The 17,076-nt window shown below is 48.9% G+C and overlaps 1 protein-coding gene across 5 annotated transcripts in view; it reads right to left on the bottom strand.

Moving 5' to 3' along the window:
- The window catches only part of NTRK3 (neurotrophic receptor tyrosine kinase 3), a 224,871-nt gene that overhangs the window by 179,678 nt on the left and 28,117 nt on the right, over positions 1–17,076 (bottom strand). For all 5 annotated transcript variants that reach the window (XM_009276575.1, XM_009276578.2, XM_009276576.2 and 2 more), the window contains exons 2-3: positions 10,227–10,301; positions 8,824–8,895 (exon numbers count right to left, since the gene is read on the bottom strand). In XM_009276575.1, the coding sequence (XP_009274850.1) occupies positions 8,824–8,895; positions 10,227–10,301 (147 nt within the window). The remainder of the gene's footprint in view (positions 1–8,823; positions 8,896–10,226; positions 10,302–17,076) is intronic.

Raw genomic sequence — 17,076 nt, 5'->3', positions numbered from 1 at the left:
GGCCCTGTCCGTGGTGCTGAAGCGCGGCCCCGCGGGGCGCACGGTGCCGGGCACGGCCCCACCCCACGGGACACCCCTGGGCACCAGCAGAGCTGCCTGGGGAGCAGGCCCGGGAAAGGCCACGCGTGACCTCAGGGCATGCCGGAGGACAGCAGACGTGAAACACACTCCTCCTCAGTCACCAGCAAGTCTACAGACACGGCTACCCACAGCTCCTGGGGAAGACTGAGGAAGGACATGGACCTGTTGGAGCGAGTCCAGGGGAGGGCCATGAAGATGATCAGAGGGCTGGAGCACCTCTCCTATGAAGACAGGCTGAGAGAGTTGGGGTTGTTCAGCCCGGAGAAGAGAAGGCTCCGGGGAGACCTTATTGCAGCCTTCTAGTACCTGAAGGGGGCCTATGAGAAAGCTGGAGAGGGATTTTTACATGGGCATGCAGTGATAGGACAAGGGGTAATGGCCTTAAACTGAAAGAGGGTAGATTTAGATTAAAGGAAGAAATTCTTCACTATGAGGGTGGGGAGGCACTGGAAAGGTTGTCCACAAGGCCAGGTTGGACGGGGCTTTGAGCAACCTGGTCTGGTGGAAGGTGTCCCTGCCCATAGCAGGGGGGTTGGAACTAGATGATCTTTAAGTTCCCTTCCAACCGAAACCATTCTATGATTCTATGAAGACAAACCTCTGGCTTTTACTAGCAGCCTTGTAAATATCCCACGGTCTCTTGCATCTGACATAATTCACAGCTCATCCCTTCACAAATACAAATGAGGGGAGCAGGTTGGTAGGAAACTCCACCCCCTCACCCAGTTTTCTAATAAAATTTTATAATTCCAATAAAACACACGACTGCCTAACTTATGACACTTAAATTCTTGCCTAGTCACACACCATCATGAATTAATGTCCCATCATTCATGCCCTGTCGTATCTTATTGCTCAAATAACATATGATTTTAATGTTTCTATTTTTCTGCCCCGGTGCTTATTGCCTGTACATCAAAAAGGGAAAATCAGCCCTGCAATCATACTGTTAGTAAATCAGCATCATGGAAAGAAAAATCCCAGATGAGATAACTTGTGCGGCCACTTAACTTTCACTCATCCTGCCATGATTGTTCACCCTCTCCCCCAGCAGCTTTCAATGTCCTCAGGTCCCTCTTGGGGAGGGTCCTCCTCCCTGTGCAGCACCTCTCACACTGGCATAGGCAGGTAAGACATGCCTTGCACCATGTCTAACCAACTGAGCCACAGGGTTTGGGGAGCAAGCAAAAGGGACAGCCAGAGGCTGTTTCTCGAGTACCTCCATGCTGCAGTGACCTCAGAAGCCTAGGAACAAAATCCGGTCCTTATCGTGCCCAAATCTCCAGAAATCAGCTCATTCTGTGCTGGTGATCTCAGAGATGTGGTGAGGTTTAACCAAGACACAACTACACCTCATCTTCAGGATCACATCCGAGAGGAATGTTTGGCCTCTCTTTGAAGGGAAGCTCACGAGACATCCATCAGGCCCCTGTTGCACAGCAAGGACTATGTCACAGAGGATGAGCCCCCCAAAAAACCCAACTTGTCTAAAGTTCACATTTTACCCCAATCCTGAAACAAAACTTGTAAAAAGACACACAAGCACACACACCCATGTAGGAGCAGCCTCATTCAAAACATCCCCAGCATTGTCTGCAGCCTTTTTTAAAGAGGGGATGGGGGGAAAAACAGGACCTTTGCAAAACCACAGTCACCCATTTCACACGTCTGCCAAAAGACAATTGATCAAACTTCAGAAAGGGAAATAAGTCTCATAGGCACACAATGCAGCTGGAAAGAACATCTCAACATTTCAAAGGAAGGAAGGAGAGACAAAGCCACAGCAAAATCCTGAGAGCCCAGGTACCAGAGTGACAGGCACAACAAGATTCCGAGCAGGCAACAAATATTTGTGATATCGTTATTATAACTCATCTTACATTGCAACAGCATCCCACAATTCAAGGCCAGGTTTCACTAGAAAGCATACAAGGTGTTACGCTTCAAACAGATCAGATAAAAAGCAGAGAAAACAAATGTTATTATTCCAGATTTTCAGATGGGGAACCGATGCAGGACAAGCCTTGCCGCAAGGTGCGCAGTGCTTGAGTTGGAAACTTTCTTTCTCAGGTCCTGCTAGAGTACATCAGTCACAAACTCACCGTTCTGCCTCCTATTACAATACAATAAACCCTCTCCACAGCCGAGCGAAACAGCCTGCAGCCAGGAATTAGTTACCCAGCCCTCTGAATGCAGGTCAAATGATTTCGACCCAGCCTGAAGGAAAGCCACAGTCCTGCGGGGAACTGGTCTCTCCTCTGGCCTTGTGCACAATGGCTGGTAAAACACAGGACCTACCTCTGCCGCTGCAGAAAAAGGAATAGCTGCAGTTAACCGCTTATCAGTCACCTGCGGTAACGACTGGGAATAAACATGCCATCAAACCACTGCTGCTGATTAGCATATCAGCAAGGACCTGCACTACACTGGCAGCCAGGGGACGAAGCAGATGGAGGGCAGAACAGGAAAGTTTATGGAAGCAGAGGAGATGTTACTGCTGTTTATTTTAGTGACTACGCTATAAGCATGCCCAGCATTTTATAGATGAACTAGAGACACGGGGGAAAATGCCTCCCTGAGTAAATCACAGCACAGAGGTTTGCTCCTAGAAGGGGCTGGAGCAGGGACATCCTTAGAATGCAAACGGGAATCAAAGGGTACCCAAGCTGCCTGCCTGATTAGGAATAGTAAAGGAACATTCACCTAACAGAAATTAAAGGCTGTTTAAATCTTTCTCATACTTCTTATTCTGCTTATGTTCATGGAGAAATTCAGTCCTATTTAGTCCTTTGCAAATGCAAAATAAAACACGTTAAACTATCAAAGAGGTGGTTTAGGTAAATGCATTTTACTTCACCCTCCCATAAGAGGTGAGGGTGAAGCTACATATAGTCATATACTGTGCCCCGGCTGATACACACGGACTTGTTAGGCTGCACTGACTCGAGAGTACGGACAGGAAATCAAGAGCAATTAACGCATGACAGTTTGGGTTAGGAGGAGACTGCCAGGATGGGTATGACAGCAGTGCAGTGGTGAAAGGACAAAGCAGGGAGAAATCATCAGGAAGGAGGAGGAAGGGTAATAGGACATCCAGAATCAAGCAGAGGGTTGCAGGCAGTCACAGGGCCTGGAGCTGGTTACAGGAAGAGAGCAAAAGAGAGAGTTTAACCCTGCTTCATATATAAAAATGGCTCTTTCAGAGCAAGGCAATAGATCATTAACTACAAAGCAGGGGAAAATGACCCTCAAGCCATGACCGAGAGGGAACAATGCTATACTTGCAATAATTCAGCATCTGATATTTTGTTTATTTCTTTATTTAGTGTAAGATCTCGATCAAGCTCCCAGACACACAAAGCAAAGAAGGTGAACCTTGCCAGCCTTGCAAGACGGTTGCCTGCAGCCCTTCAAAAGCACACGGACCTCAGTTGCTGGAGGGCTTCAAGTGCTGTCCTGAAACAGCACTGAAGAGGGTGAACAGCGACTCACCAACCTTTGTGCTGCCTCAGCCACCTCAATTTTCAGGGGACGCAGCCCAGTTTCTTTCCTACCAAAGCCTAAAACCGTAACACATCTCTGGGAATTCCCATATCAAATCTACAAACTACATCCAATACCAGGGTACCAGTTCATATGGCACTGCACAAGTGCCATGAACCCAACCAGGACACCGAAGTTAACCCCATTCTCAGAAAACAACACAACTTACAGAGGAGGTTCTGGGAGGCTCCAGATTAATCACAGCTCAGGTTTGCCTATGAAAACAAGCCCATAGATCAGCCAGCTCAGTCTTTCACCGGGCGAAGCAGGTCCCTGCACATTCCTGCCAGCACCTTCCAGGTCTTCCCTAATCCTCCTTTTTGGGAGAAAAAGACTGACAGGATCATGCAGATAAAAATGCCTGTGGAGCAGAAAGGGATCTGACCATACCATACTCAAAAAACAGTTACACTCAGCACAAAGCACTCCAGGGTCTCCATCTTTAAGACCCTTGGGTGAAGACTGGAAGAGAAAGCTTGATCCTCAACCCTATCCTTACTCTGGCAGGCAGCGCTGAGAGAGAGCTCTGACAGGAGCTGTGTCTTGGCCAGCCCACAAACCAATTTACAGCATGTATAAACCTCCAGAAGACAGTTTAAAAAGAGCCTCTGAATGCAGATAGAAATGGCAATTATTAATTTTCTAAATAGAAATCTGACTACTTAAGCCTTATTTAAAAGTGTGCCTGTCTCTATAATTACACAGCCTTAATTTGTTTTCTTTACTACACAATAAATAAGGTGTGCACAATTACCCTCTGCAAATACAAGGCAGTGCCTCCTGACTGGCTGGCTGAGTACGCAGCCGCCCAGGAAAGCATTTAGAGGGAATCACAGTCTTTAAGTACCTGCTTCCCAGTAAAGGGGGACTCAGGCACTGCAGATGTCAACTTGCCCAGCTCTAGGCACAACCTGTTGGGAGCCTACTCTCCTACATGCACAGCTCTACTGTCCCACAGCCAGCGAAGGCTGGACGCTTTGGCCAGCAGCAAACAGGTCCCATCCTCTCCTGAGCACTGATTCCTGGTGCACTGTGAAGCTGCACTCTCCTGTGGACTTCCCAGTTCCTAATGAGGAACGTGATAATGTTGTATTCTTCTCCACAAGGCACTATAACAACCTCTCTTTACCATTCCTCTGCCTATTTTCATGATACGTGTAGGAACTTGATATCCTCATGACTTGTAATCCCCTATCTAGTTCAAATAAATTGGCCAAAGCATTCCAGTGTTATTAGGAGGAGGACAGAGAGAGTGAGAACATGCAAGACTTTTTCCTCAATAAGCTGTGCTAAACACAGCGACATAGTAAATATGTATTCAGATGGTTTATATGTCTCAAATTTAGGAACCATTTCATCCTAAAGTTTTCTTGTACAGCCTCAAACCAAAGACTGAGGTTTTCTGTCAACACCAAACATTTCCTACGTTCACCTGCATCACCTGCTAACACTAACTTCCACAGATCTTGGCTACAAGGGCTCAGTTTTCCACAGTCTAGACCTGCTGGTCCTCACATCCAGTGCATGGTGTTCTCCAGGACCATCCCCGTATTAGCCAAAGGGCTGCCAAAGCTGCACAGAAATGGGACCAGGAACCCACCAATGCAACTTTGCCCAGCGAGATGACCTCCAGTGAGGGCACAAAATGACACTGGATGATAGTTTAGATCAGACCCACACCCATCCCCATTCAACATCCAGCCGGTACTTGTTCTGGAAGGAGTCAACTGCCTCAGCCCAATTGCCGGCAGAAGAGGTAGATCCACATTGCAAAACCCACTGTAATATTTTTGATCAATTGCCTCTGTAGCAGTGATAGGCTTCACGGCCAATGATCAGACGAGCCATGGGGCCCTAAAACTCCTCGTTCAAGGAGAGGGGAGAGAGATCCAAAGCTATTTCTAGATCCACACCTCTGGCTCCCAGTCACCCACTGCTCCTCCACTGATTAGATTGGCCTCAAGCCCCTTACACTTATACAACTAATTTCAAACCTTAAAGGACAGGCATAACTCTGCCAGGCTGCACTTTGAGGTCTACCACTCGGGCAGCTGAATGCTGAAAATCCCCTTCGTGGGTTTCTCACCTTTCCTCCCTGACTGTGATGGGGAAGGGGGAAAATAACCAAGCCAAACCTCATCCAGAACCATTATCTTAAAACAAACCCCCACAAACCTAAGCTCCTGCAATTAGAGCTGGGATAAGTGATCTGCTTGTGATTGCACAGCTGGGGTCCGAAGACAAGTGCGTGCACAGAGGAAGGGCCAGAAATAGAAGTTGCTGGGAGAAGGCAGAGCTATCTGGCCCATCTGAGAGGAGGAAACCTTGATGAAAGGCACTGGGAAAAAAAAACTCACTTCAGCAGGAGGCTGGGATTTAACCCAGGATGGGGAGGGAGGGGGAAAAAGCCAACTTTTGAGTCCTCACAATTTGTACACGAGCTTCATGTGGAAAAATGCCTGCTGCTGCTCAGACCCAGCTAGTAGCACCCTGCAAAGGTCCAGCCCAGGGTCCCCACCACCCTGTGCCAGCCCTCCCTAGCAGTGAAACCTCTCTGTCATTTATTAGACACATTTGCCATCTTATTGACTCAACTCCACCTGCAACCATCCAAACAGCCAGCAAAGGAGAAGGAAAACCAGGGTGGCAGCGATAACGCGTAGCAGTAACTCAACAAGCCTTAAGCACACCACCCCACGGTCCCCAGCCCCGCACCCATCCAGCTGCAGCCAGCCCTGCTGCAAGGGGATTGGGACAGTATCCCTCGCTCCTGTCAGCTACTGTACCTGGTTACAGCAACCCAAGACTTAGAGCAGAGTGACATTTCCATTAATCCTTTTATCCCTGGCTCCTATGTGCAGCAGCTGTAGAAAATGTCAGGCCCTCGGCGAGCTGAGCTCCCCGGGAGGCAGCAGCTGTGGAGCAGCTGAGGAGGCACCCCGATGCGCTTACATGGTGCCGTGGCCATGGAGGGGGCCCCCAGGTGGCACCAGGTGCCTGCCAGGCTGCACAGAGCCTCAGGAGCCACCGCGCTCCCCCCATCAGGGAGAGGGAACCCCAGAAAAAGCAGCCTGGCTGCTTGGAGCAGCACCGTGGCAGCAGCCTGGCTGCTTGGAGCAGCGGCACCGTGGCCCAAGAGCCTCTGGGGAGTAGGAGGGAGCCACCATCCCTGCAAGCACCAGGTGTCTATCCCCAGGTGCCCGGCATCTGCCATGGGGGACATCCACCTTGCAAACATCCACGCTGCCGGGTCCCAGGAACAGCATCAAAACCCACTGGAAAACACTAACCAAATAATATACTTACTTGCCTCGAGCTTCAAAAGGCAAGGAAAGAAAGATGTTAAGAACATGATCAATCTTACATAGCCCAAGCAGTAAACAAACACATATTTCATCACCACATACCAACCTTAACTCTTGACACAAGATGGATGTCGGGTTTTTTCCATCTTAAAAGTTATCTCAAAAGACAAAAATGAACACTTTTGGAAAAAGCAGCAACAATTGCATGCATACCCATTAACGACACATTCAGCCTCAAAACGAGCGTATGTGGCCTTCTAAACTCCTACGATATCACAAACACATATTTCATCACCACATACCAACCTTAACTCTTGACACAAGATGGATGTCGGGTTTTTTCCATCTTAAAAGTTATCTCAAAAGACAAAAATGAACACTTTTGGAAAAAGCAGCAACAATTGCATGCATACCCATTAACGACACATTCAGCCTCAAAACGAGCGTATGTGGCCTTCTAAACTCCTACAATATCCAAACTGACTTCATCAGCAATCAAGTGTTATTCATTTTATCTGCTAGATACATAAACAGCAATTGCACAATTGACAAACACACACACACCCCCAAAAAAAAAAATCAATTGGGATAGGTATTCAGACAGAACACTTCCCAGTAACAAACAACTACAGAAAACACAAAACAAACGCTACAACTCAAAATAACAAAGCACAGGAATCGGGAAAATCCCAGTGGTCAGCATTAGGGAGGGTTTATGATGACAAAATAAGCACTTCTTTAAACTCAAAAAGGCTCCGTGCTTGTTCACAACACCCTTAACTATTCATGCCCTTTGGTACTGCAGATCTCCTATTTACCAAGTACTTTGCCGTCACTTAGCAACTGTAACTGGTTTTCCAAAAAGGAAGCTTTTGGGGTTTTTCAGTTCACATCATTTCCAAGCAGACATCAAAAGGCAAATCTATCCTGCTCTGCAGGTCGCATCTATCTCCCTCCATGCCCATATCGACAGCCACATGCATCTGCAGACTCAAACGGATGTGCTCTACAGCCATTGTTCATGGAAGAAGCCACTAGCATTGATTTCCAAAAAGCAGGGATACACACACTCTGCATCCAGCCCATCAGCTCGTGCCCAAGGCCAGTGGCCTCTCACCAACCCCGTTTCACCTTTTTTATCCATCCCTCCAGAGCTGAAAGGGATTTGATCTCGGACACAGTCACTTTGACAAGATATTTCAAGCCCATGGAGGGCCTTGCACACCGGCCTGAAATTCAGGCTTTCCTTTATCGCCTTGGGAAAATTAAATACATATCTAGAAAAGAAATCAGTGCCCTTGGCCTCAAGGATGCGGGAATTCCCCAGGACACCGTACCCGCTGGCTAACGATGCCCCAGCAGCTGGACACTTGTGCAATGTCCCATGATAACAACAGGACTCCAGCCTCTCTGGCACAAAACATCCCTACCCCAGGCCCGCTGCAGACACCAGTTTAAGATGTCAATAATTAGAAGCAGAGCTGCGAGCCCCGTGCCCCAGGATTTGTGCCGGAAAAGCACCCCTTGGTTAAAAGCTAACAAGCGGGGCAGGCTCTGGCTGTGTGCTGGGGCATACAGCCGCCCTCCAAACTCTGCAGAAAGGGAAATGTGCACCTAATGATGCAAACGCTCATTAGAGCGGCGATCAAAGCCAGGACAGTTGCCAGAAACCAAAACCCATCAGCTGCCCAGCAGGAGCTCGCCCCATCCTGCATCGCAGCCCATTGCACTTCCCTGCGCCTTTGCTTTTCCTTCTCCCGCCCTTTACCACCTCTCCCTCCCTTTCCCCATCAGCATCCCCCTTCCCTCCCGCTGCTCTCCCCAACGGGCACTTTGGGGATCGCCTTTCCACAGGGAGCAGAGGGAAAAGGGGGCAGGAGCTGCCGGCACTCACATGTAGCGCAGGTGAGGGTTCTTGGCAAAGGCGCGTGGCTGGATGTTTCGTAGTCCTGAGTTCCTGATTGTCCTGCAAAGAGATGCAGAAGGGCAGCGATGGAGTCAAGGGTGACGACTGCTCTAAAACCCTGCGCTCAGCGCCCGAGGTGCACTGGGAGCCCTGCGGTGCCCCCCTGGGAGGCACATCTCTCCCCAGACAGCCTCTACGAGTTACAAGCAAAGAGGAAATTGGGCTTTTCAGCTTCATCTGATATGGTGACAGCACAGGCTCAGTGCAGAGTGGCTGCTGGGCGAGACTCTCCCCCCACATCCACCAAGGCTTGCTGGGGTGGCCCGGAGCATCTCCTGCTCCCCTCTCTTCTCCCTCCATCTTCACAAGCAGCACTGCCTGGCCCCACAGCAAACCTAACCCCCAGCACCGCCGTCTCCCCTCCCTCAAACCCAAGAGAAAACCCTTCTGCTTGCAGGTCTGATAAGGAGGGTGAGTATTTTGTGTAGGAAGTTACGGACATTGAAGGGGGAAACAGCTTCTCCAAAACAGGGTGGGAAGAGGAATCAGCACTATGACCAGGGTTTATTAATATCTGCTGCAGACAAAAGTATGCCTGACTCCATTGCTGCTTTCTTAGGTGAGATGCGAACAGCAGCCAGCCTGCTTACAAGGCATGTGTGTTGAAAGTACTGCTTGCTAGGGTTTGGTTATCGAGTGCTCAGCAATGCACACCTCTCCTCCAGCCTGTACTTAATGTAAAGCTCCCAGTGAAACACGTTAGCAGAGTCTCCGATTAACCCTGAGCAACACTGTGCATCTCATGCAAGCAGCACCCAGGGCACTCCCAGCTCCAGGAGGGGGAATTAAGAGATTAAGTGGTATCCTCACTTGACCAGGCTTCCCAAGCACCTGGCAAGTCCCTTCAATCTCATGAACCTCAGTTTCCCCTCCGTATGCACAAAGTCAACCTTTCCTGGTGCTCGGAGGGTTGTGCAGGGAGATGCGATTCCCTTATTGTGCACCATGATGGCGACTGCGCTAAATGAGGACCAACAGCCCAGCAATGAAGGATCAGTGGAGACAGTTGGAATTTCGTATTGTGGGGCTAAAATGAGTCAGAGCAATGCACAAGCCCAGAACCAGAACAGCGGGGGAGAAGAGAGGTCAGGGCTGATGTGCGTTGACAGAGCTGTCAGGAGCTAGCAATCTTCCTTCCCGCAGACCCAGCGGAGACTAAAAAGCACTTCATCTCCATTTTTCGGAGTCTCGTAGCAAAATACAGCAGAGACAATAGCTTAAACAGGCTCCAAACGTGGCGTGGAGACTGTGGATGGAGGGAAGATGCAGCTCTTTGCTGGAACGAAGGGGCTGCCCAGTCCTGTTCTCCCCAACACGCAGGACATACTCACAGCCTCTGGAGTCCTGTGTACAGCTCCATGTCGACGGCATTCAGCGTCTGTAAGTTCTTCCAGTTCTCTATGTGTCTGTGGAGAAGAAGGAGAGGCTCAGCTGTGGCACAACCAGATGGTCGCTCTGCCCATGCAGGGGACAGCGCACAGCGAGAGCTCGTCATGCCCTATCACCCAGCCCCACACCTCTTCCCACCTTCCTTCAGCCAAAACCTTCTTGCAACAGGTCTGGGGATTGGACCTGCTCAGGCTTCAGCATCCACACCCTCAGACATACACAGTACACATCGCGCTGCCAAAACAAGTAGGTTCTCATGCTGCTTTTTATTCTGTTTTCTCAGTGCTTTGGGAAGGCCAAACAACATGGTTTTATAAACAGTTTCAAGTGTGGAACGTGCAACCAATCCATTGAACATCCTTGCCCAAGTCACTGCCCTTCTCTGCACCTCGCTGCGCACATCGGTAAAACAAGGACACAATTGAGACTGCTCACGCAAAAGGAGTGAATGCAAATAAAACCTCTCAACAAAAATTTGGGGCCTAAATGGGAAAAAAAAAAAAGGTCATATATTTATCCAGTCTCTTACTGGGGTGGACAAACAGAGTCCTAGTCTTTGCTGGCTGGAAGTGCTGCTGGCAGGAGAGCACCAAACTTAGTTTGGAAACCGTGCCTTTATTATAAATTCCTCAGTCGCCTGGGGCGCTCTGGCAGGTATGTTATAGAGAACAAAAACAGAAATAGATCTGTCACCGCGGAATCATTATTCAGTAAATATTAGAGCCAAGGGAAGGTGACAGATCAACAGCCCCAGAGAACAGGGTCCCCTGTTATCAGTAGCACAGGAGCGATGCTGGCAGCAGCGTGCCCTGCTGGCTGTGGCCACGGGCCTCTGCTAACAAGCTGCAACACTGCGTGGTGGGGAAGCAGCTCAGCCCTCATCCCCCAGGCAAGTCCTTGGACAGTTCAGGCTTTCTCCCAGACTAAACTCGGACACCCTCCCACCAGAAAGCACAACGTTTTCAAGAGGGTCTTTGCTGGGGAGCAGGTGGAGGTGGTCCTCTCTCAAAGTGAACTGAGAGGGGGAAAAACATCTGGCTGATCCCCTTAGACAATATGTGAAAGAAGCCCAACTTCGAAGTTTATGAACATGTGCACTCAAGCTCACATCTGCCTTGATGCAATAGTTGGCTTTGAACTTGGCCCTGGAGACGGGAAACATTTCCAAGTGATGCAGGGTTGGGGTGATAAGCCAATACTGAGAACCATTCCATGATTCTATGATTCTAGGCAAGAAAGCTGCAGGACCCCACGTGGTGGTCCAGAGGGTGAATAAACGGAAGAGGGACCTTTGGCCACTTCCAGAGCAGTCACAGGGGCTGCACATTCCTCCTCCAGCACTCGCTATGCCTTGTGCTTGCACAAGAACAGATGAATTAGCATGACGGAAGTATACGGACCTATTTGAGCCGTATCCCAAATACCATCCAGCTCAAGAAAGAAAAATACAAAGCCTGGGCTAAATCTAAACATATTTCTCTGCTCTTACCGTGCAGATCCAAGAAAAGCAGAGACCCGCAAGAGTCACCTCTGCTTTCCACATGTTCCATAATTGTCTGCATACCCAGAGGGGTTAGCATAAGGACACAGCATAAGCTCCTAACCAGCTGCTGCATGACAGTGTAAGTTACGGTTCATCCTCAATGACCTGCTCATTGGCTTGGATCGCCTGTGTCCCAGACAGAATGAGAAACAGGACATTATTACAGCCATTTCGTATTCCCTGCCAACATCTAAGGCCTCTGCAAACACTTGCAGAATGAAACACAGACTGGGAGGAGTCAGTCAAGAGATCTGACAGCTCACTGAAACCCTTCCGAGACAGGGCAGGACTGTGAGTTCAGGTCCTGGGACACAAGGTTGTAGGACTGAGTTACTGGGGACTTGTCACCGAACGGCCTGGACACCCTGGGCAAGGCTAGAAACACAGGTTGAAGGCATTTCCCACCTGCAACTCCTACAACCCAAATGAGAGGGTCTTCCAAAAGAAAGAACGAACGAGGGAAGAAGCAGGAACGGGATGATGTGGGTTTACCACCAGGGCATGCTGACGCTACAGCATCCAAGCAATGACCTTCAGGGAGGGATGGAACAGCCCTGAGCCAGGAGCTATGGAGCAACCACAGCTGGGAAGGAGGCGGTGGCCAGATTGGCTCTTGTTTTATTGATTGTGTTTGCTAAAAAAAGTCAAGGTTATTTTTGACCTGACACTCAAATCCACGTGGGCAGCATTCCAGAAAAGGCAGAAAAAGACCCGAGCTTGTTCCCAGTGACATGCACAGGCATGACTTTCTGATGACTCAGCACTGGGGTAACAGGGGTCTTGGGGGCCCCCCATGGCCAAGCCCCCCCCAGAAGTGACATTCTACTAGACCGTAAATACAACTCCACCACCTGTGTTCCAGCCGCCCAAATGAAGCCCATGAGCTTCTTGAGCCAGCTATGCTTTGGTATGTTATTTAACATAAACACACAACACCCATAAAGGGAAAGACAAGAGAAGCAACAGTGGAAATAAATACATACACGCACTTACGTATAGGATAATCCCCCAACCCAGCAGCTGCTTTACGGAGAGTGCAATACAGGGAAATAGCGTCATCTTGAATTAGGTGCACAGGTCAGCAAGGGACTTTGAGTTCTTTAAGCTACACAGACACTTCCCTTCTCAGGGACTCCCAGAAATGGCTCTTCCCCTTTTTTCTCCGATTTTTCAACTTAGCAGGAGTTGCACCCTTGCTCCTAGAAGTGGCAAATCAAGTCTTGGTTCACAGGCATCTCAAAGATACACCAGGAAAATCATTTTCTTTGGTTCTCTATTGCTTTGGAAAGAATAGTGTAACTTTGCGCTGGCTGGGTTCGCATAAATCCACTTTAAAAACAAAACAGAAATGCATCTTATTCTGAAAGCTCAAAGAGTCAAGTTGTGATTGCAAAATTGGCAGTGGTTGTACAGGAAAGGAAACCAACCAAGCGAAGAAACTCCACCCCTAAAACTTAAGTCCCTCTTCACGTCCTTCAGTATCTCAACTAGCTCCCCCTCTTTTCCTCCCAGGGTTTTGCTTGCCCTAGAAATCTTATATCCTCCCAATTGCTGCTGAAGACTGAGACCGTCCCTTCTCCTCTGCCTCAGTTCATTAATCTGGCAGGAACGTGGGTGTTGGGTTCATGCCAAATACAGATGTGACAACTCCCAGCCCTGCCCTGGTCTCTGCCATCAGGCATTGAGGTATGAATTACCATCAGTGGGTTGCTCCCTCCTCCCTGCAAAACGTCTCTAAATATATATTCCTGTGGCATTCCTCAGTTATTACTAAGGTAAGCTGCTCTTCTGCAAGACGCAATAGCTTCAAGACCAATACCACATTTCATAAACCCTGAAGTGCTCACCATGTACACATCCACCTAGACTAATTTCCAACTTCTGAGACCGTATGAGATGCATCGCTAACACAGATGAGATTGCTCACTTTTTTTTTTTTTTGGAGGGGATGGAGGGAAGGGGGTGTTTGTTTAAATACTCGCTTCCTTCTCATACTTCTTGTCTGTTTGGAGGGTCCTGCTGGTCCAGATCTCCTTCCACTGCAGAGCTGCCATTATACCATGCCTTCTACAGACCGATCAAAGTCCACCTTAGGAGTAGCTAGGGCTTCACCCTCCCAACTCATACTGAAAGGCTGCACCAGAATTCCTCTGCTCTTCTCGTTTCTTACCCAAATGTACTCACAAGCATTTTACATCCATTTTCTCTTATGTCAAAACTGTCTTTGCTTAAGCAGCTCTTTTCCTTTCCCGGCATTTCCTCCTCCCTCCTTTACAAGCAAGAGCCAGACCCACCCAGCTATCATTTATAAGTTACATGAGGCCAGCTCTTGTAAGGCAGCGTGTCTGTACCAAGCAGTGAAGTGCAAGGCAAATTGTCTCAAGTGCCTTGAAGAGATACTAACTCAAGTCCCAGAAGGGATGCAGATATATTGCTCAGGCAGAGTCCTGGTAGCGAGGTTATTTTTCTTCTGGTTTCAGAGCCAGCACAACTGACGCTCACACTTGGTGACCTACGCAAGAAGGACCACTGTGATAGACACTAATAGAAAACGGCTCTCTATTTTCTTCATCAGCCTATTTAAGTCCCTTTTTCTTCAAAAAGAGTGACCAAAAACACAGAGCGGTCTCCAGGAGGTCTCACTTGTATAACAGCATGAGCAACTCCCCAGTTACACTGGAAACACCATGACCTGCAGCCTGAGATCACACTGGCCTTTCTCACAGCCCCATCAGCCTAGAGGCTCGTTTTCACCCCGTAATCGAGCATTGCACCGAGCACTTCTATCCACCAGGTCATTTCCAACTGACGTGATTTCCTAGCTGGCAGCAAAAGCCCCGTTACACCCACATTTGCATTCATCCCACTTTGCATTACAGACTCTCTCTTAGTTTTGCTACTGCAGCTCCTCCCCTTGGCCATTCTCACCCCACTTTGTGTTCCCACCACCCACCACTGTGCCAGCAGCAAAGTCCATGAGCATGCTCCTGCCTTTTGTGCCAGTGTCCTCAACGAAAGCAGGAGCCAGCATCACCTCCAAGGAATCTTAGCAGTTATCTCCTCTTTCAATACCTCCCACCACTTCTCCATTATCCAGCTCTTCATCTGCAACAGCTGGGCTATACTGTGTCTTCTCCAGAGAAACAAACCACTTATGACGTAATGCAGCACCATATTAACCTCTCACCACAAAGTCATCTCTTTGCCAACGAAATCAGTTACCTTTCCAAAGGAAGATATGGGATTAGCCTGACAAAAGCTAACTTTAGGAGGCCAGCCCTGCATTGTGTCTCAGCCTCCACGTACCTACAGCCATGCCTTTACAACTTGTTGAAAGCCTTGTAGACGACTGAAGTCAGAACAATGGTCAATCCACAGCTTGCGTGCTGTGTCCCAGTTAATAAACGTGCCCTGTTTGCCAGCTCTGCAGCTCACGGGCATCACATCTCACTCACAGATCCCAGGGCACTGTGTGAAGCCAGTAAGGAGGCGGGTGTCTCTCCCCCAGCATCGCACTGAGACACGAAGAGAGATCAGCAATCTTGTTGGTGACCATATGGTCACCAAGTCACAGGGTTTAGGTGTCAGCTGGTCTCCAGGAGTGCCAGGACCTTGCCCCACTTGCTGGAGGGGGACCAGTAACCACCGACCCCGTGGGAACGGCGGTTCCTTTCATTCCCAGAAGGACAGCATACAAGGTGGTGTTTGACAACACAGGCTAGTGTCACCTTCTTGGGACCGCACAGCAAGCCTGCACAGCTCCACGTGTTCCCCTTCCAGCCCAGGGCCAGTGCAGCAAGGGAGACTAGAATATCCACTGGGATTTAAACACAGTCAGGCTCATTTCATCCCACATGCATGAGGCAGAGGTGAGAAACAGCCTCTTATGCCAATTTACCAAGTGATTAGCTTGAGGCTACTTAATGTGTCTGGCCTTCCTTCACCCTCCTCATACAACAAGGATAATATTTATCTAATCTCTCTCAGCTTTTCAAGCAGTGTGGTCAACAGCTAAAAAAGGCACTTGATAAGCACCAAGTATTATATAGCATGTGTACACACGTGCTCCCAAATCTATATCTAGCCCAGACCGGAGGGGAGCGACTTTTCATCAGGATGCCATCAGCTCCATTCACTGCCAGAGCAGATGACACATCCCTGTCAGACCCATGCCGTGCAAGTGCCACTGCTCGTGTTTGGATGCTGGGCAGTGAATAAATTGCACACCAGCAAGCAGGCAGCACCCCAACACACACACAATTTTAGATATATATATATATAGATATATATGAAAGGCAAGCAGAGCGTTTGACTCCTCTCTCTTGTAGGGCAACAGAAAAATTGATTCATCATCCAGGCATATTATACCTTGCGATCTAGACAGAAGCATTAGCTTTCAATTACCTGATATGTTTAGCATTATAAACAAACCTCCTGGCACGCCAGCTCCAGACCATGTAAATATGAATTTGATTGCAGGAGGGGAATAGAGGAAAGCTGCCTCTTAAAACCCTTGACCAGTAAGACCTGCCTCCTCCAAGCAGAGGTGCTGCAGATGTTGATGGGAAGCCCTGGAGGCTGGGAAACCCGTGGTACTGGGGCAGGTCCCACACCCCAGGGCAAAGCACAGCCACGGTGGGGACTGCCGGCTCCTTTTATCCATCCCTTGCACCCCACACAGGGCTGAGGAAGCCATAAAGGAATCAGCCATCTTTCACAGTATTATAAGGCACTTAGCGCATACATTTAATAACCAGAGGCACGAAGGACTTGATTTGCTCAATATGGAAGTTATAAAAGTGAATTGGTAACTAAACATTAAAGGCAAGTGAAGCTGAATAAAGACTTACGAGGGCAATATTTTCCCCATTTAAAGCGTGGGCTTCCCCTTCCCAAAAGCACATAGAAAAGTCACCCAGTGGTGGATAACTTTGCGTTGTTAAGGATAATTTGAGGTCAGTGGGAAAAGGAGGGGGGAGAAAGCAAATCCAGCTTTGTAGAAACAATTATGAGCATAACCCCACAGTGTAATTGTGATTCGTCAAGGTAACGACCATAAACCACACCACTGCAACACAGCTCCCTCTGAACTAGCAGATCTGCTCCTCTTGCTGAGGCTACGTAGGGATATGTGGGTGCTGCGGAGGATGCGAGGGGGAGGTACCCAGTCCCCATCCCATGGGGCTAGCCACATCCAACCCAACAACCCAAACCGGCCCCTCCAGAACGGCTGGGCAAAGGAAAAAGCC

The sequence above is a fragment of the Aptenodytes forsteri genome, unplaced genomic scaffold (genome assembly GCF_000699145.1).
Source record: "Aptenodytes forsteri isolate BGI_AS27 unplaced genomic scaffold, ASM69914v1 Scaffold1, whole genome shotgun sequence".
Taxonomy (NCBI): Eukaryota; Metazoa; Chordata; class Aves; order Sphenisciformes; family Spheniscidae; genus Aptenodytes; species Aptenodytes forsteri.
Note: the sequence above shows the minus strand (reverse complement) of the source record. Positions and strands in the feature narration are given on the sequence as shown.